This window comes from Cololabis saira, chromosome 21 (genome assembly GCF_033807715.1).
Source record: "Cololabis saira isolate AMF1-May2022 chromosome 21, fColSai1.1, whole genome shotgun sequence".
Lineage (NCBI taxonomy): Eukaryota > Metazoa > Chordata > Actinopteri > Beloniformes > Belonidae > Cololabis > Cololabis saira.
In genome coordinates, this window is record NC_084607.1 from 6,055,496 (window position 1) to 6,074,738 (window position 19,243).

At 42.6% G+C, this 19,243-nt stretch overlaps 1 protein-coding gene across 1 annotated transcript in view; it reads right to left on the reverse strand.

Moving 5' to 3' along the window:
* Positions 1 to 373: 373 nt before the first annotated feature.
* elac2 (elaC ribonuclease Z 2) overlaps positions 374 to 19,243 on the reverse strand; it is a 33,657-nt gene continuing 14,787 nt past the window's right edge. The window contains exons 8-24 of the mRNA XM_061712577.1: positions 12,706 to 12,835; positions 12,568 to 12,626; positions 12,404 to 12,476; positions 10,195 to 10,307; positions 10,027 to 10,125; positions 9,680 to 9,818; positions 9,248 to 9,333; positions 9,006 to 9,127; positions 7,855 to 7,951; positions 7,615 to 7,753; positions 7,482 to 7,520; positions 7,272 to 7,381; positions 5,600 to 5,699; positions 5,397 to 5,517; positions 2,369 to 2,447; positions 2,137 to 2,281; positions 374 to 831 (exon numbers count right to left, since the gene is read on the reverse strand). Of these exons, the coding sequence (XP_061568561.1) occupies positions 580 to 831; positions 2,137 to 2,281; positions 2,369 to 2,447; positions 5,397 to 5,517; positions 5,600 to 5,699; positions 7,272 to 7,381; positions 7,482 to 7,520; positions 7,615 to 7,753; positions 7,855 to 7,951; positions 9,006 to 9,127; positions 9,248 to 9,333; positions 9,680 to 9,818; positions 10,027 to 10,125; positions 10,195 to 10,307; positions 12,404 to 12,476; positions 12,568 to 12,626; positions 12,706 to 12,835 (1,903 nt within the window). The 3' untranslated portion in view covers positions 374 to 579. The remainder of the gene's footprint in view (positions 832 to 2,136; positions 2,282 to 2,368; positions 2,448 to 5,396; positions 5,518 to 5,599; positions 5,700 to 7,271; positions 7,382 to 7,481; positions 7,521 to 7,614; positions 7,754 to 7,854; positions 7,952 to 9,005; positions 9,128 to 9,247; positions 9,334 to 9,679; positions 9,819 to 10,026; positions 10,126 to 10,194; positions 10,308 to 12,403; positions 12,477 to 12,567; positions 12,627 to 12,705; positions 12,836 to 19,243) is intronic.

Here is a 19,243-nt window from a genome sequence, read left to right on the forward strand (position 1 = left end):
ATACGTTCTGGATTCATTACAAATCAACTGAAATATTACAAGTCTTTTATTTTAAAATTGCTGATCATGGCTTAAGCTTAAGAAAACTCAAATATCCTATCTCAAAAAATTAGAATATTCTGGGAATCTTAATCTTAAACTGTAAACCATAATCAGCAATATTAAAATAATAAAAGGCTTGCAATATTTCAGTTGATTTGTAATGAATCCAGAATGTATGACATTATTTTTTTATTTATTTTTTTTTTTTTTAAATTGCATTACAGAAAATAAGAACTTTATCACAATATTCTAATTTTCTGAGACAGTCCTGTGAATATTCCGACTTCACGTTCGGTCATCCGGGAGATTTATGAAAACACCAGAACTCTGCTGCCGCTTTATTCAGCTGAAAGAAAGTATATGTACAGACTCGTCCGCGTCATGCAGGAAAACCGACACGCTTCCATCAAACCACACAAATAAAAGTTCATTTAAATTAAATTAGTCAGGATGCAGCGAAGCCTTCGTTTCTTTGGGCTCGTTTTTGCTGAAACTCTGTCCAGTCAGCAGCTCTTCACCACCTCCTCTTCCTCTTCCTCAGCTGCTCTTCCTCCTCTTCGTCTCCGCTGCCGCCTCCTCCAGGTCTCTCTTGACGCCCCGTCCGGCCTCGGCGACGCCCTTGACGACGCCCTTGACGACGCCCTTGACGACGGCCTCGGCGACGGCCTCCCTGGGGTTCCTCAGCTCCCTCCTCTCCCTCCTCTCCTCCATCTCTCCGATATCGGCGGCGAAGAGCGTCTTCAGAGCCGGGATGAGTCGGGGGATCGTTGCAAAGTCTCTGAAACGAATCTGCAAAGAGGAATATTGTTTTTACCTCTAACTCTTCCAACATGTTGGAACAAAGTCCCGCTGTTGATGTTGGAACAAGTTCAGCTTTGATTTTAACCCTTGTGCTGTTTTTGGGTCAAGGAAGGAAGAAGGGAAGAAGGGAGGAAAGAAGGAAGGAAGGAAGAAAAGAAAAGAAAAGAAAGAAGGAAGGAAAAAAGAATGAATGAAAGAAGGAAGGAAGGAAGGAAGGAAGAAAAGAAAGAAGGAAGGAAGGAAGGAAGAAAAGAGAAGGAAGGAAGGAAGGAAGGAAAAAAGAATGAATGAAAGAAGGAAGGAAGGAAGGAAGGAAGGAAGGAAGAAAAGAAAGAAGGAAGGAAGGAAGGAAGGAAGGAAAGAAAGAAGGAAGGAAGAATGAAAAGAAGGAAGGGAGAAAAGAAGGAAAGGAGAAAACAAGGAAAGAATGTACGAGGGGAGAAAAAAGGAAGGAAGGAAGGAAGGAAAAAAGAATGAATGAAAGAAGGAAGGAAGGAAGGAAGGAAGGAAGGAAGGAAGGAAGGAAGGAAGGAAGGGAGGAAGGAAAGAAGGAAGGAAGAATGAAAAGAAGGAAGGGAGGAAAGAAGGAAGGAAGAATGAAAAGAAGGAAGGAAGGGAGGAAAGGAAGAAGGAAGGGAGGAAAGAAGGAAGGAAGGGAGGAAAGAAGGAAGGAGAAAACAAGGAAAGAATGTACGAGGGGAGAAAAAAGGAAGGAAGGAAGGAAGAAAAAAAGAATGAATGAAAGAAGGAAGGAAGGAAGGAAGGAAGGAAGGGAGAAAAGAAAGAAGGAAGGAAGGAAGGGAGAAAAGAATGAAGGAAGGAATGAAGGGAGGAAGGAAAGAAGGAAGGAAGAATGAAAAGAAGGAAGGGAGGAAGAATGAAAAGAAGGAAGGAAGGAAGGAAAGAAGGAAGGAAGAATGAAAAGAAGGAAGGGAGGAAAGAAGGAAGGAAAGAAGGAAGGAAAGAAGGGAGAAAAGAATGAAGGAAGGAATGAAGGAAGGAAAGAAGGAAAGAATGTTCGAGGGGAGAAAAAAGGAAGGAAGGGAGAAAAGAAAGGAGGAATGGGAGAATGAAGGAGAGAGCAGGAGGAAAGACGGATAGGAGAATTAGGTCATTTTGACCCAAAGACAGTACAAGGGTTAAATAAGTTTATACAGTTTCATGTCAGTTTTTAGGAATCTCCAGGTTGTGGAGAAGATGGATGGATGGAAGTATGTATAGATGAATGGATGCATAAATGGAGGTATGGATGGACAAACATGGATGGACAGACGGAGGACGGCGGCGTCTCACCCTCATGTGGTCGAAGCTGATCCCGACCCGCTGGTTGAAGTCGGGGCTGAACAGCGGGATCTTGGCGTATCGTTGGCTGAAGTGGTTCAGCATGATGAAGTCGGCCCCCATCCTCATGCCCACGCCGATGGCCTGGGAGGTGGTGCTGGGGACAGAGAAGTTACCATGGACACGTCACCACGGAGACATCAGAGAGACCCCGCCCCCTCCCCACAGAGCCCCGCCCACTCACCTGTGTCTCTTCTCCACGGCCTCCTCCTCCAGCTCGTCCTCCAGCGTGGCCTCGTGGATCAGCAGGGTGGCGTCCTTCCCTGCCGGAGGAAAGAAAGACGGTTACAAACTAGTGATGCACCGAAATGAAAATTTGTGGCCGAAACCGAAAATAATAATAAACACTTGGCCGAATACCGAACATGGTTCTTCAGCAGTTTTTCATTTATTTTGCCAATTTTTTCACCATTGCATAAATCAAATAAATTTGATTTAGGCATGCTTTTCAAAGAAAAAAATCTTTTACCAAAATTACAAGGTAGAAAATATTTATTGAACATAAAAAAATGAAAATGTTTTAATTTCCCAACATTATGTTGTTTTGGTTCCACCTCCTGGTGAATGTTAGGTAACATTCTTATGGGGTTAGTTTTTGGTTGGCCAACGATTTATGCAGTGCACAACGTTACGGGAGCGGCCAGTCTATTTCCTTATTTTACAACGCCGTTATTAATTGTTCGGTTTTTTTCTCCACTTATTCCACCGAACACCGAAAGTGTTTTTTTGCCATTTTCGGCCGAACAATTTCGGTTACCGAACAATCGGTGCATCACTATTACAAACGTCCTCGTGTCCCGCAGGAAACCAGCCGCGAGGAAATCAAGAGACGCAGGAGTTTAAACGGAAACCAATCAAGCAATTTTCCAAGAGTCAATAAAGCCGGACGTCACTGGGACGGTTAAAGGGACGTCTGACCGCCGGAGACAACGATACGCTGATTCCAGGAGAAGGTGAATCTCAGGACGGGATGTTCGCCATCCATCCATCCATCCATCCATCCATACGTTCGTTCATCCATCCATGCTTCCATCCTTTTTTTCTCTTCCGGCTCTCGACGAAGGCTTTTTCTGCTCTCTCCCTTATCTATCTGCCCTGCTACTGCTTGTTGTCTCGTCTTCAGAGTCTCTCCTTTTCACTCCTCCGAAACTCTACAATCATGGAATTGATTAACTGGTCTCTCAGCACAATTCACCAAATTTTTGCGACCAGAAGTCAGGGGTAAGGGAGCCCACTTGCCCCGATGGGACATTTTTTTCTGGCTACACAATGGATTCCTACAAATACTGGAAGCCTTTGTGTCTCAAGATTCTGACTGTCGAGGACGTTGAAGACGCCTTCAAAATTGGATTTATGATAGCAGGATTTCTCGTGATCATCCGCTTGATCGGAGGAGGGGGATTCCTGGTGTATCGACAAATGCGTAAGTCGTCGACAGCTGTTTTGGCTCTTTCAAAGCTGCCGGACGTGGCTGAAGGGACAAGCAAGGCGATCAACGCTCTGACTTTAACGTTGGGGGAGCAGGGCCGTAAGCTGGATGCGATTCTCCAACAGAATCGCAGGCTGGCGGCGGTCTTTGAGTTCATTGGCAAGATTGATAACACCCTGGAGAAGTTGGAAGCTCGGCTTGGCGGGAAGTGATCACAAATTCGTCTGATTGGAGTCGCCATTGATGAACCAGAGACTGAAGGCAGACGGAAAATTACTGGGGCTGCCTGTTTTTTAATAAAAGTGTTGATTCTATAATCTGCCCTTGACAGAGCGGTCTTAGGCCGATCGCACCTGGTCACAATCTTCCTGGTGGAATGTAAACAAGATGACTCTGCCCCCCACTAACCCTCCCCTCTCCCATGAACACCTGCGGATCCCTGTTTTCAGAACTGTACCGAGCCGTCTGATAACATCAAGGACATTTGGCTGAGAGCAGCTCTGGGCGGAGGTTCACGGACGGACTCATCGCTTCACAGACAGACACTTACTGATAAACACACACAATTCCCTCAATTTCAACGCCTTGCTCGGCTCCTCCCTCTTATCAGCCCCCCCCAACAGTCTACGGGTTTCGAGCACCATGACGGCGATCACTTGGATGTACATGCTTCCACCCACCCTTCCTTCCATCCATCCATCCCATCCCTCCACTAGGAATGGGTGATATTTTACCGTTCACGATATACCGTCAAAAAAATTCCTCACGATAAGAATTTGTCATCTCACGGTAAAAACGATAAAAGGAAGGAAGGAAGGAAGGAAGGAAGGAAGGAAACAAGGAAAGGAGGAAGGAAGGGAGAAAAGAGGAGAAGGAAAGAAGGAAACAAGGAAAGGAGGAAGGAAGGGAGAAAAGAGGAAGGGAGGAAGGAAGGAGAGAGCAGGAGGAAGGAAGGAAGGAAGGAAGGAAGGAAGGAAGGAAGGAAGGAAGGAAGGAAGGAAGGAAGGAAGGAAGGAAGGAAGGAGAGAGCAGGAGGAAGGAAGGAAGGAAGGAAGGAAAGGAGAAAAGAGGAAGGGAAGAAGGAAGGAGAGAGCAGGAGGAAGGAAGGGAAAAAAAGGAAGGAAACAAGGAAAGGAGGAAGGAAGGGAGAAAAGAGGAAGGGAAGAAGGAAGGAGAGAGCAGGAGGAATGAAGGAAGGGAAAAAAATTAAGGAAGGAAGGAAGGAACGAAGGAAGGAAGGAAAGGAAAAAAGGAAGGAAGGAAGGAAACAAGGAAAGGAGGAAGGAAGGAAGGGAAAAAAATTAAGGAAGGAAGGAAGGAACGAAGGAAGGAAGGAAAGGGGAGAAGGAAGGAAGGAAGGAAACAAGGAAAGGAGGAAGGAAGGAAGGAAGGAAGGAAGGAGAGAGCGGAAGGAAGGAAACAAGGAAAGGAAGAAGGAAGGGAGAAAAGAGGAAGGGAAGAAGGAAGGAGAGAGCAGGAGGAAGGAAGGAAGGGAAAAAAAGGAAGGAAGGAAGGAAAGGGGAGAAGGAAGGGAGAAAAGAGGAAGGGAAGAAAGAAAGAAGGATAAATTCCCGTTGATACGTTTTTGTGTAACAAACATGGAGGATCTGAGAGTGAGATAGATTTATAGTTACAAAGATGAAGTTGAATTGGTATTTTTTTTATCCTCATTTTTATCGTTATCGGGATAAATGCCGGAAAGTATCGTGATACATTTTTTAGTCCATACCGCCCATCCCTACCATCCACCCATCCCTCCATCCATCCATCATGGTAATCTCACCGATGTCCACCAGGGCGTCACACGGCATCGTGTCCCCAGAAAACACCAGTTTCCATCCCGACCGGTGTGTGAAGCTGCAGGCGAAGGCGTTCTTGCAGTGGCGGACGAAGCAGGTCTGGAACTGAGGGACAGAAACACGGTTAACGACAGGGGACGAAGAGAGGACGCCGGCGTCTGAGACGCTCCGGCGGCGAGAGACGGACCTTGTCCAGCTGGTTGTCCCGCAGCAGCCCCCGGACCAGCGCCTTCGTCTTCGGCCTCAGCGCCTCGGCGTCGTCGAAGAGCAGCCGGTTGGAGACGATGCTGGGAGACAGAGAGGAGGAAAGGTCACCTAGAGGTCACAGGGGGTCACCGGGTCACCAGGAGGGCTGCAACGATTCGTCGATGTCGACAAAAATCGATAATCAAAATTGTCCACAAGAGTGAGAGCTTTAACTTTATTCCTTACTGTGCCTGACAAAAGTATTTTAGATGCAGTCCGAAGAAGTTGAATAAAATATCTATTTTTCATTGAAGTACCATCCTTCTTGTGTTTATTATCATTAGCCACATATTTAAAGCAACCTCATACTAAATTTAAGAAAAATACTAATTATCCGATTAGTCGACTAATCGTTTCAATAGTCGACTATTAACCCTTGTGCTGTCTTCTGGTCAAGGAAGGAAAGAAGGATGGAAGGAAGGGAGAAAAGAGGAAGGGAGGATGGAAAGAAGGATGGAAGGAAGGAAGGATGGGAGAAAAGGAAGGGAGGAAGGAAGGAAGGAAGAAAACAAGGAAAGAAGGAAGGGAAAGAAGAAGGAAGGAAGGAAGGAAGGAAGGAAGGAAGGAAACAAGGAAGGAAGGAAGAAAGGAAGGAAGGAAACAAGGAAGGAAGGAAGAAAGGAAGGAAGGAAACAAGGAAGGAAGGAAACAAGGAAGGAAGGAAGAAAGGAAGGAAGGAAACAAGGAAGGAAGGAAGAAAGGAAGGAAGGAAACAAGGAAGGAAGGAAGGAAGAAAGGAAGGAAGGGAAAAAAGAAGGAAGGAAGGGAAAAAGGAAGGAAGGAAGGAAAAAAGAAAGAAAGAAAGAAAGAAAGAAAGAAAGAAAGAAAGAAAGAAAGAAAGAAGAAAACAAGGAAGGAAGGAAGAAAACAAGGAAGGAAGGAAGGAAGGGAAAAAAGAAGGAAAGAAGGAAGGAAGGGAAAAAAGAAGGAAAGAAGGAAGGAAGGGAAAAAAGAAGGAAGGAAGGAAGGAAGGAAGGAAGGAAGGAAGGAAGAAAACAAGGAAGGAAGGGAAAAAAGAAGGAAAGAAGGGAAAAAAGAAGGAAGGAAGGAAGGAAGGAAGGAAGGAAGGAAGGAAGGGAAAAAAGAAGGAAGGAAGGAAGGGAAGAAGGAACAGGAGAATTAGGTCCTTTTGACCCAAAGACAGTACAAGGATTAAAGTAGTCGTTAGTTGCAGCCTGGGTCACCTAGAGGTCACCGTGAGGTCACCTAGAGGTCACCGTGAGGTCACCGTGAGGTCACCTAGAGGTCACCGTGAGGTCACCGTGAGGTCACCGTGAGGTCACCGTGAGGTCACCTAGAGGTCACCGTGAGGTCACCGTGAGGTCACCGTGAGGTCACCGTGAGGTCACCGGGTCACCGTGAGGTCACCTAGAGGTCACCTAGAGGTCACCGGGTCACCGTGAGGTCACCGTGAGGTCACCTAGAGGTCACCGGGTCACCGTGAGGTCACCTAGAGGTCACCTAGAGGTCACCGGGTCACCGTGAGGTCACCTAGAGGTCACCGGGTCACCGTGAGGTCACCTAGAGGTCACCTAGAGGTCACCGGGTCACCGTGAGGTCACCTAGAGGTCACCTGGAGGTCACCGTGAGGTCACCACCGTGGCTCCACCTACTTGAAGTGTCCCAGAATCTCCTCTCCACAGTCGTGGTACTGGCTGAGCCACGTCATGATCTGCAGCGGCGCCAGCAGGACGACGGGGCTGGGAGGCTTCCCCAGAACCTCCTGCAGACACAGAACCAGAACCATCAGAACCAGAACCATCAGAACCAGAACCGCCCATCAGAACCGGGCCAGCTGGGGGTTAACGGGTCGTCATACGTACCAGCGCTCGCCGCCTCTCCAGCAGCAGCTGCACCAGGCCCTGCAACGCAGCACAGTGGAGTCAGACCGGGTCAGACCGGACCGGGGTCCATGTTCCGGGTCAGACCGGAGTCCGGGTTCTGACCGGGTCTTACCGTGTGGTGGTCGGCGTGCAGGTGTGAGATAAAGACCGTGGAGATCCGGGCCAGAGCCTCGTCCACGCCGTCGCCGTAGTGACGGCAGAGCTGGCCGAACGTTCCCTCGCCGCAGTCCAGCAGCAGCGATCGGTCCAGGCTTCAGGGACACGAGAGACGAGAGACGGGTCAGAGACACCGGGGCCCGGGTCCAGCCAGAGATGCTGGAGATTTTCGGTTACCATGGCGACAGGAACGTACCTGATGTTGACTAAAGTTCCGCTGACGTTTCGGATCTTCATGGGGAGGGCGGATCCCGTCCCCAGGAAGATTACCTCCGGGTACTTCCCCTCCGGACCTGCGGCAGAAACAGACCCAGTTAACAGACCCGGTAAATGCCCAGATCCCACCTTAAGCCTGGATTATGGTTCTGCGTTAAATCGACACTGAGCGTGTGCAGCAGGTTGCGCCGCGTCGCACACGGCACGCCGTGCCTGACCTGCACCTCCCAAAAATTGTAACTACGCGTCAAGACGAAGCAGACCCAACGCAGACCGAGATGGCTGTGATCGGTTCGCTTGGTAGCAACGCATTTCCGGTTTTGGTTTGTGAAGCAGTCGTGAACTTTCAACTTTCAATCTTTTTTTGGTGTGTGTGTGATTTTTTTTTTAGTGATGCACCGATTGTTCGGTAACCGAAATTGTTCGGCCGAAAATGGCAAAAAAACACTTTCGGTGTTCGGTGGAATAAGTGGGAAAAAAACCGAACAATTAATAACGGCGTTGTAAAATAAGGAAATAGACTGGCCGCTCCCGTACCGGTTGCGCACCACAAACATAAATCGTTGGCCAACCAAAAACTAACCCCATAAGAATTTTACCTAACATTCAACAGGAGGTGGAACCAAAACAACATAATGCTGGGAAATTAAATTTTTTTATTTTTTTATGTTCAATAAATATTTTCTACCTTGTAATTTTGTAAAAGATTTTTTTCTTTGAAAAGCATGCCTAAATCAAATGTATTTGATTTATGCAATGGTGAAAAAATTGGCAAAATAAATGAAAAACTGCTGAAGAACCATGTTCGGTATTGTTCGGTATTCGGCCAAGTGTTTATTATTATTTTCGGTTTTGGCCACAAATTTTCATTTCAGTGCATCACTATTTTTTGCTTTGTTTTTTTTGCACAATAGTTGACCTTATCTCTTTGATTCACTGTGACCTGAAAAGTCGGATAAACCATTCAGGAAAAGAACGCACCCCCCTCGCGGTCACGGGGGGTACTGCACCGCGGAGAAATGGAGTGACGGAGAAGTCTGGAGGGTTCACAACGGCGTCACGGTGACGGCGTGGGCTCTACGTTGGTTTAACGCAGAACCATAATCCAGGCTTTAGGGACCCGTTACCCACCTGAAGAACCAGCGTCGGCCCCGGAGCAGATCCCTCGGACCTTCTCCACCTCCTCCAGGAAGTCCGGGACCTCGGACGCTTCCTTCACGAAGGCGTCGGCGCTGCAGGGCGGGACGGCGTCCCTGAGGACGGAGAAGAGAGTCACGACGAGACAGGCCCCTCCCCCCTGGACAGGCCCCGCCCCCATGAGGCAACAGGCCCCTCCCCCACCACAGGCCCCGCCCCCGCGACCCCGGACTGACCTCTGCCACTCCATCAGCGGCCGCAGCTGGAACTTGAGCAGACACTCAGCTCTGACGGCGCGGACGGAGAACGACGCCGGAGGATCCTGGGGGGAATCGGAGACGTCAATTAGTCACTAGTTGGGGTTATTGATCGTAGATACGACTTCTAATCAATAATTAATAAACACATCACATTTGTCTCTGTGGTTTTACTTTAAAATCCAGAGAATGTGATCACCTGCTGATCACTATCATTGATGAACTGAACAACATTATTGATGAACTGATCGCCATCATTGATGAACTGATCAACATTGTTGATAAACTGCTTGCTATCATTGATTAACTGACCATCTGATCGTCAATAACAATCTGATCAGCAGCAGGTGTTCAGACTTCTAGAAAAGCAGATGCAGATTTATGCAGTTTTTTCACACATGGGGGCGTTACCTTAGCTTCGTACTCCTTCAGCAGGGGGAAGATCTCCGGGTGGATCATGTTGAGCTGCGTCTGGATCTTGTGGCTCCGGACGTTGTGGACCGAGCCCACCTGTTCATTCAGGATCAGGTGTTCCGTCGTGGGCGGGAACCTGCAGACACGGGAACCACAAGCTCAGGGAACCGCCCACAAGCTTAACACCTCAACGTGCAGCGTCCAATCGAACGCCTGGAAGCCGGCTTTCAATCGAGCGTCTGGAAGCCGGCTTTCAATCGAGCGTCTGGAAGCCGGCTTTCAATCGAACGCCTGGAAGTGTGCGTCCAATATAACTCCTCAACCCGGGTCTGGCTGACACTCACCTCTCCATCCACTCCCTGTACTGGTCCGTCCGCAGGACCGGTTCCGGCGTCATGTGGACCACCAGCACGGCCGAGTCCTCCGTCCCGTCCGTCTGGTACCTGAGGACAGAAACCTGCGTTAAGACACTCGACTGGAACCACCGCGTCTCCCATCCTCCGGCGTTTTACCTCCGCAGCTCCTGATTGGTGCAGACGGCGCTGACGAACTCCTCCGACGGACACTCCAGGACCAGGAAGATCGGACCCGGGTCGGTGGGCGTGCAGACCTGCTCCGGTCGGATCTGCAAGACAGCGGTGAGGGGCGTCAGGTGGGCCTGGGCGATATATCGAGTATAGTCGATGTATCTCGGCTTCTACTCTGTGCGATGTACAAAATGACTATATCCTGAATATTCGTGTATACTAGGGCTGAACGATTAATTGCATTTGCGATAATATCGCGATGTGATAAAACGAGATTTTCTAACCGCAAAGGCTGCGATTTGACCAGTCACGTGATCTGGTCACGTTGCCGGCAGGGAAAAAAAAGTCAACAGTGCCGCGTGTCCGCCTGTAACCTACTGTATCTACCATGGCCTCAGTGTTAGGGCTCGGCCAGGCAGGGCTTTATAAATATATGGGCTTTATAAATGTATTAAATATATGAGCGCGGAGTCGGCGTGGCGAGGAGCTGCGCGCGGCGCCGAGCACGAGCCGGCTGCGCGCCGGCGGACAGTGGAGTCGCGCTGTGAAGGCTGAATTATGGTTCTGCGTTAAATCGACGCAGAGCCTACGGCGTAGGTTACGCGGCGACGCGCGCCGTACGGTGCACGTACCGCGTAACCTACGGCGTAGGTTCTGCGTCGATTTAACGCGGGACCATAAATCAACCTTAAACCACACCTGCAGCCAGTCAGTTCATCACGAGGAGAGGATAAGGAGCGGGGCTGCCAGTTCATTGCTGGTTCGTTTTGTAAACTCTGAGCTTTGTTGGTTTGTTTGTTAGTTTGCTGGTCTTTTTTTTTCTATCTGTGATTTTTGAGTTATTTGTGAAGAAGTTCTGAGTTCCCTGTGAGGAAGGTTTTTTTGTTCCCTGTGGGAGTTTTTCCTGTGTTTTTCTATTAAACTACGCCTCGTTTTGGATAAGGTTTAACCCGGTTTGGTGTCCTGGTATTGGGTTCAGAGAACGACCCATAACACTATTAAAGTCACAGATTTGTTTTCTTTATTGTTGTAATCTGTGCTTTAAATAAATCCAACATTGTTTATTATAAAACACTGATTTATTGCTTGTGTAGTTGAAAAATACATGAGAACAGGAACTTGAAAAAATAATCGCATATTAAATCGCAATCGCAATATTGAAGAAAAAAATCGCAATTAGATTATTTTCAAAAATCGTTCAGCCCTAGTGTATACATTGTCACGCATTTGCTTTTAGCCGCGAGCATTAAATTACAGGCTTTTCTCCGTAGACATCTATACGTAGACGCCCCATCGAGTGTTCTTGCCCGCTGCTGCGATACGTCAACGTCGCTGCCATATTGGATGTTCAAGACTGCGCTGTAAACTAATACGTAATAAGTAAATTGACTTATTTTCATAAAGTGCCTTTTTACAAAGAAATGTACGTTTTACGTCTCATTTATTCATTCACACACGCACTAACATACTTGGGAAACAGTTAGGCACCAAATATAATGTATTTAATTTTCTCAGATGGCAAAAATAAGAACGTTATTGATCACTATCAATCACTATCATCGAAACAAAGTCAAACAAGACTATACAACGTCATATTTCTAAAAGTAAGTGAAAGTGATGCAAAGTAAAGGAGGATATTCAATTCAATGGACATTGAATTGAATTCAACATTGGAGTCCCTACACCTACATTAGTTTTCATATAAAGGTGCTGTAAAGGCCCTCCTGCTCAGAGCAGCTTATCCTGGTAAAACCAGGTAAAACCAGGAAAAACCAGGACCAGAACATGTTCTTAGCAGATTTTTGTTCAGACGAGGAGTCAGAGAGATGCAACGTGCACTTTCTGTTTTGAAAGACACTTTTTATGTTTGTGCCACTCACTGCTTAGTAACTGTTTAATAAACACAGTTTTGGTAAATTTTACTTATTCCCCCTTTTTGCATGAAAGTTTAAAATGAGCATATATTAATGCAGTATGAACAAGAATGTTTTAATGTAGACATATAAAATCATCATACTGGTGTGATTTTAGCATCAAAGTGTTAATTCAAGGCTAAGGCAAAATATCAAGATATATATTGTGTATCGTGACATGGCCTAAAAATATTGAGATATTAATAAAAGGCCATATCGCCCAGCCCTAACGTCAGGTGACGGCGAGGGGCCGCGGCCGGCCGGAGGATCGGACGTCATACCTCTTTTCCTTCGTGAACGATGCTCTTCCCGCTTTTCAGGGCAGCGATGAGCGGCCCGATGGCCGCCGTCCCCCTGCGGAGACAAGAAGCGGTCCAGGACGGATCAGAACCGAGGCTCGGGTGGAGGACTAATCAAACTAATCAAACGCAGCTCGTTAACTCACACGGGCAGCCCCAGCTCTCGGGCCTGAGGGACCAGGAAGTTTCCTTTCTTGGGGTGAAGCTGGAGAAGAAGAAGGAGAAGAAGATGAGACACCAATGTCCTCCACTTCCGTCAGGACGACGACGTCTCGGCGTCTTACCTTACACACAAACGCGACCACCAGAGACGGATCTCTGCACGCTGTCCGCCGTTCACCTGGGAGACACAAACAGCCGTCACAGCGACGTCTAGTTTCCAGCCCTTTGATCGAACGTCCGACCGGACGCGCGCTTCCAGTAGGGATGGGCGGTATGGACTAAACAATTTATCACGATAATTTCTGGCATTTATCCCGATAACGATAAAAAAAATACCAATTCAACTCCATCTTTGTAACTATAAATCTATCTCGCTCTCAGATCCGCCATGTTTGTTACACAAAAACATCATCAACGGGAATTTATCCTTCTTTCTTTCTGGCTCATTTCTTTCTTTCTTTCTTTCTTTCTTTCTTTCTTTCTTTCTTTCTTTCTTTCTTTCTTTCTTTCTTTCTTTCTTTCTTTCTTTCTTTCTTTCAGGCTCATTTCTTTCTTTCTTTCTGGCTCATTTCTTTCAGGCTCATTTCTTTCTTTCTTTCTTTCAGGCTCATTTCTTTCTTTCTTTCTTTCTTTCTTTCTTTCTTTCTTTCTGGCTCATTTCTTTCTTTTTTTCTGGCTCATTTCTTTCTTTCTTTCTTTCTTTCTCTGGCTCATTTCTTTCTTTCTTTCAGGCTCATTTCTTTCTTTCTTTCTGGCTCATTTCTTTCTTTCTTTCTTTCTTTCTTTCTTTCAGGCTCATTTCTTTCTTTCTGGCTCATTTCTTTCTTTCTTTCAGGCTCATTTCTTTCTTTCTTTCTGGCTCATTTCTTTCTTTCTTTCTGGCTCATTTCTTTCTTTCTTTCTTTCTTTCTTTCTTTCTTTCTTTCAGGCTCATTTCTTTCTTTCATTCTTTCTGGCTCATTTCTTTCTTTCTTTCTTTCAGGCTCATTTCTTTCTTTCTTTCATTCTTTCAGGCTCATTTCTTTCTTTCTTTCTTTCTTTCAGGCTCATTTCTTTCTTTCTGGCTCATTTCTTTCTTTCTTTCTGGCTCATTTCTTTCAGGCTCATTTCTTTCTTTCTTTCTTTCAGGCTCATTTCTTTCTTTCTTTCTTTCTTTCTTTCTTTCTTTCTTTCTTTCTTTCTTTCTTTCTTTCTTTCTTTCTTTCTGGCTCATTTCTTTCTTTTTTTCTGGCTCATTTCTTTCTTTCTTTCTTTCTTTCTTTCTTTCTTTCTTTCTTTCTCTGGCTCATTTCTTTCTTTCTTTCAGGCTCATTTCTTTCTTTCTTTCTGGCTCATTTCTTTCTTTCTTTCTTTCTTTCAGGCTCATTTCTTTCTTTCTGGCTCATTTCTTTCTTTCTTTCAGGCTCATTTCTTTCTTTCTTTCTGGCTCATTTCTTTCTTTCTTTCTTTCTTTCTTTCTTTCAGGCTCATTTCTTTCTTTCATTCTTTCTGGCTCATTTCTTTCTTTCTTTCTTTCTTTCAGGCTCATTTCTTTCTTTCATTCTTTCAGGCTCATTTCTTTCTTTCTTTCTTTCTTTCAGGCTCATTTCTTTCTTTCATTCTTTCAGGCTCATTTCTTTCTTTCTTTCTTTCTTTCAGGCTCATTTCTTTCTTTCTTTCTGGCTCATTTCTTTCTCTTTCAGGCTCATTTCTTTCTTTCATTCTTTCAGGCTCATTTCTTTCTTTCAGGCTCATTTCTTTCTTTCTTTCATTCTTTCTGGCTCATTTCTTTCTTTTTTTTCTGGCTCATTTCTTTCTTTCTTTCTCTTTTTCTGGCTCATTTCTTTCTTTCTTTCAGGCTCATTTCTTTCTTTCTTTCTTTCATTCTTTATTTCTTTCTTTCAGGCTCATTTCTTTCTTTCTGGCTCATTTCTTTCTTTCTTTCTTTCTTTCTTTCAGGCTCATTTCTTTCTTTCTTTCTTTCTGGCTCATTTCTTTCAGGCTCATTTCTTTCTTTCTTTCTTTCAGGCTCATTTCTTTCTTTCTTTCTTTCTTTCTTTCTTTCTTTCTTTCTTTCTTTCTGGCTCATTTCTTTCTTTTTTTCTGGCTCATTTCTTTCTTTCTTTCTTTCTCTGGCTCATTTCTTTCTTTCTTTCAGGCTCATTTCTTTCTTACTTTCTGGCTCATTTCTTTCTTTATTTCTTTCTTTCTTTCAGGCTCATTTCTTTCTTTCTTTCTGGCTCATTTCTTTCTTTATTTCTTTCTTTCTTTCAGGCTCATTTCTTTCTTTCTGGCTCATTTCTTTCTTTCTTTCAGGCTCATTTCTTTCTTTCTTTCTGGCTCATTTCTTTCTTTCTTTCTTTCTTTCAGGCTCATTTCTTTCTTTCATTCTTTCTGGCTCATTTCTTTCTTTCTTTCTTTCTTTCAGGCTCATTTCTTTCTTTCATTCTTTCAGGCTCATTTCTTTCTTTCTTTCTTTCTTTCTTTCTTTCAGGCTCATTTCTTTCTTTCTGGCTCATTTCTTTCTTTCATTCTTTCAGGCTCATTTCTTTCTTTCTTTCTTTCTTTCTGGCTCATTTCTTTCTTTCTTTCATTCTTTCTGGCTCATTTCTTTCTTTCTTTCAGGCTCATTTCTTTCTTTCTTTCTGGCTCATTTCTTTCTTTCTTTCTTTCTTTCTGGCTCATTTCTTTCTTTTTTTTCTGGCTCATTTCTTTCTTTCTTTCTCTTTTTCTGGCTCATTTCTTTCTTTCTTTCTGGCTCATTTCTTTCTTTCTTTCTTTCAGGCTCATTTCTTTCTTTCTTTCTTTCAGGCTCATTTCTTTCTTTCTTTCAGGCTCATTTCTTTCTTTCTTTCTTTCTTTCTTTCTTTCTTTCTTTCAGGCTCATTTCTTTCTTTTTTTCTGGCTCATTTCTTTCTTTCTTTCTTTCTGGCTCATTTCTTTCTTTTTTTCTGGCTCATTTCTTTCTTTCTTTCTTTCTCTTTTTCTGGCTCATTTCTTTCTTTCTTTCTGGCTCATTTCTTTCTTTCTTTCTTTCTTTCTTTCTTTCTTTCTTTCTTTCAGGCTCATTTCTTTCTTTCTTTCTTTCTGGCTCATTTCTTTCTTTCTTTCTTTCTTTCTTTCTTTCTTTCTTTCTTTCTTTCAGGCTCATTTCTTTCTTTCATTCTTTCTGGCTCATTTCTTTCTTTCAGGCTCATTTCTTTCTTTCATTCTTTCAGGCTCATTTCTTTCTTTCTTTCTTTCTTTCTTTCAGGCTCATTTCTTTCTTTCTGGCTCATTTCTTTCTTTCATTCTTTCTGGCTCATTTCTTTCTTTCTGGCTCATTTCTTTCTTTCTTTCATTCTTTCTGGCTCATTTCTTTCTTTCTTTCTTTCAGGCTCATTTCTTTCTTTCTTTCTGGCTCATTTCTTTCTTTCTTTCTTTCTTTCAGGCTCATTTCTTTCTTTCATTCTTTCAGGCTCATTTATTTCTTTCTTTCTTTCTTTCAGGCTCATTTCTTTCTTTCTGGCTCATTTCTTTCTTTCTTTCATTCTTTCTGGCTCATTTCTTTCTTTTTTTTCTGGCTCATTTCTTTCTTTCTTTCTCTTTTTCTGGCTCATTTCTTTCTTTCTTTAAGGCTCATTTCTTTCTTTCTTTCTGGCTCATTTATTTCTTTCTTTCTTTCTTTCAGGCTCATTTCTTTCTTTCTTTCAGGCTCATTTCTTTCTTTCTTTCTTTCTTTCAGGCTCATTTCTTTCTTTTTTTCTGGCTCATTTCTTTCTTTCTTTCTTTCTGGCTCATTTCTTTCTTTTTTTCTGGCTCATTTCTTTCTTTCTTTCTCTTTTTCTGGCTCATTTCTTTCTTTTTTTCTGGCTCATTTCTTTCTTTCTTTCATTCTTTCTGGCTCATTTCTTTCTTTCTGGCTCATTTCTTTCTTTCTTTCTCTTTTTCTGGCTCATTTCTTTCTTTCTTTCAGGCTCATTTCTTTCTTTCTTTCAGGCTCATTTCTTTCTTTCAGGCTCATTTCTTTCTTTCTTTTTTTCTGGCTCATTTCTTTCTTTCTTTCTTTCTTTCTTTCTGGCTCATTTCTTTCATTCTTTCTGGCTCATTTCGTTCTTTCTTTCAGGCTCATTTCTTTCTTTCTTTCTTTCTTTCTTTCAGGCTCATTTCTTTCTTTCTTTCTTTCTTTCTTTCTGGCTCATTTCTTTCTTTCTTTCTCTTTTTCTGGCTCATTTCTTTCTTTCTTTCAGGCTCATTTCTTTCTTTCTTTCTTTCTTTCTTTCTTTCTTTCTGGCTCATTTCTTTCTTTCTTTCTGGCTCATTTCTTTCTTTCTTTCTCTTTTTCTGGCTCATTTCTTTCTTTCTTTCTTTCTTTCTTTCAGGCTCATTTCTTTCTTTCTTTCTTTCTTTCAGGCTCATTTCTTTCTTTCTTTCTGGCTCATTTCTTTCTTTCTTTCTTTCTTTCTTTCTCTTTTTCTGGCTCATTTCTTTCTTTCTTTCAGGCTCATTTCTTTCTTTCTTTCTTTCTTTCTTTCTGGCTCATTTCTTTCTTTCTTTCTTTCTCTTTTTCTGGCTCATTTCTTTCTTTCTTTCAGGCTCATTTCTTTCTTTCTTTCTTTCTTTCTTTCTTTCTTTCTTTCTTTCTTTCTTTCTTTCTCTTTTTCTGGCTCATTTCTTTCTTTCTTTCAGGCTCATTTCTTTCTTTCTTTCTTTCTGGCTCATTTCTTTCTTTCTTTCTTTCAGGCTCATTTCTTTCTTTCTTTCTTTCAGGCTCATTTCTTTCTTTCTTTCTTTCTGGCTGATTTCTTTCTTTCTTTCTTTTTTCTTTCTTTCTTTCAGGCTCATTTCTTTCATTCTTTCTGGCTCATTTCTTTCTTTCTTTCTTTCTGGCTCATTTCTTTCTTTCTTTCTTTCCTTCTTTCTTTCTTTCTTTTTTTCTGGCTCATTTCTTTCTTTCTTTCATTCTTTCTGGCTCATTTCTTTCTTTTTTTCTGGCTCATTTCTTTCTTTTTTTCTGACTCATTTCTTTCATTCTTTCAGGCTCATTTCTTTCTTTCTTTCTTTCTTTCTTTCAGGCTCATTTCTTTCTTTCTGGCTCATTTCTTTCTTTCTTTCATTCTTTCTGGCTCATTTCTTTCTTTTTTTCTGGCTCATTTCTTTCTTTCTTTCTCTTTTTCTGGCTCATTTCTTTCTTTCTTTCAGGCTCATTTCTTTCTTTCTTTCTTTCTTTCTGGCTCATTTCTTTCTTTCTTTCTTTCAGGCTCATTTCTTTCTTTCTTTCAGGCTCATTTCTTTCTTTCTTTATTTCTTTCTTTCAGGCTCATTTCTTTCTTTTTTTCTGGCTCATTTCTTTCTTTCTTTCATTCTTTCTGGCTCATTTCTTTCTTTTTTTCTGGCTCATTTCTTTCTTTCTTTCTCTTTTTCTGGCTCATTTCTTTCTTTTTTTCTGGCTCATTTCTTTCTTTCTTTCATTCTTTCTGGCTCATTTCTTTCTTTTTTTCTGGCTCATTTCTTTCTTTCTTTCTCTTTTTCTGGCTCATTTCTTTCTTTCAGGCTCATTTCTTTCTTTCTTTCAGGCTCATTTCTTTCTTTCAGGCTCATTTCTTTCTTTCTTTCTTTCTTTCTTTCTTTCTTTCTTTCTTTCTTTCTTTCAGGCTCATTTCTTTCTTTTTTTCTGGCTCATTTCTTTCTTTCTTTCTTTCTTTCTTTCTTTCTTTCATTCTTTCTGGCTCATTTCTTTCATTCTTTCTGGCTCATTTCTTTCTTTCTTTCAGGCTCATTTCTTTCTTTCTTTCTTTCTTTCAGGCTCATTTCTTTCTTTCTTTCTTTCTTTCTTTCTTTCTGGCTCATTTCTTTCTTTCTTTCTCTTTTTCTGGCTCATTTCTTTCTTTCTTTCAGGCTCATTTCTTTCTTTCTTTCTTTCTTTCTTTCTGGCTCATTTCTTTCTTTCTTTCAGGCTCATTTCTTTCTTTCTTTCTTTCTTTCTTTCTTTCTTTCTTTCTTTCTGGCTCATTTCTTTCTTTCTTTCAGGCTCATTTCTTTCTTTCTTTCTTTCTTTCTTTCTGGCTCATTTCTTTCTTTCTTTCAGGCTCATTTCTTTCTTTCTTTCTTTCAGGCTCATTTCTTTCTTTCATTCTTTCAGGCTCATTTCTTTCTTTCAGGCTCATTTCTTTCTTTCTTTCAGGCTCATTTCTTTCTTTCTTTCAGGCTCATTTCTTTCTTTCTTTCTGGCTCATTTCTTTCTTTCTTTCTTTCAGGCTCATTTCTTTCTTTCATTCTTTCAGGCTCATTTCTTTCTTTCAGGCTCATTTCTTTCTTTCTGGCTCATTTCTTTCTTTCTTTCATTCTTTCTGGCTCATTTCTTTCTTTTTTTTCTGGCTCATTTCTTTCTTTCTTTCTCTTTTTCTGGCTCATTTCTTTCTTTCTTTCAGGCTCATTTCTTTCTTTCTTTCTTTCTTTCTTTCTTTCAGGCTCATTTCTTTCTTTCTGGCTCATTTCTTTCTTTCTTTCTTTCTTTCTTTCAGGCTCATTTCTTTCTTTCTTTCTTTCTGGCTCATTTCTTTCAGGCTCATTTCTTTCTTTCTTTCTTTCTGGCTCATTTCTTTCTTTTTTCTGGCTCATTTCTTTCTTTCTTTCTTTCTTTCTTTCTTTCTTTCTTTTTCTTTCTTTCTTTCTTTCTTTCTTTCTTTCTTTCTTTCTTTC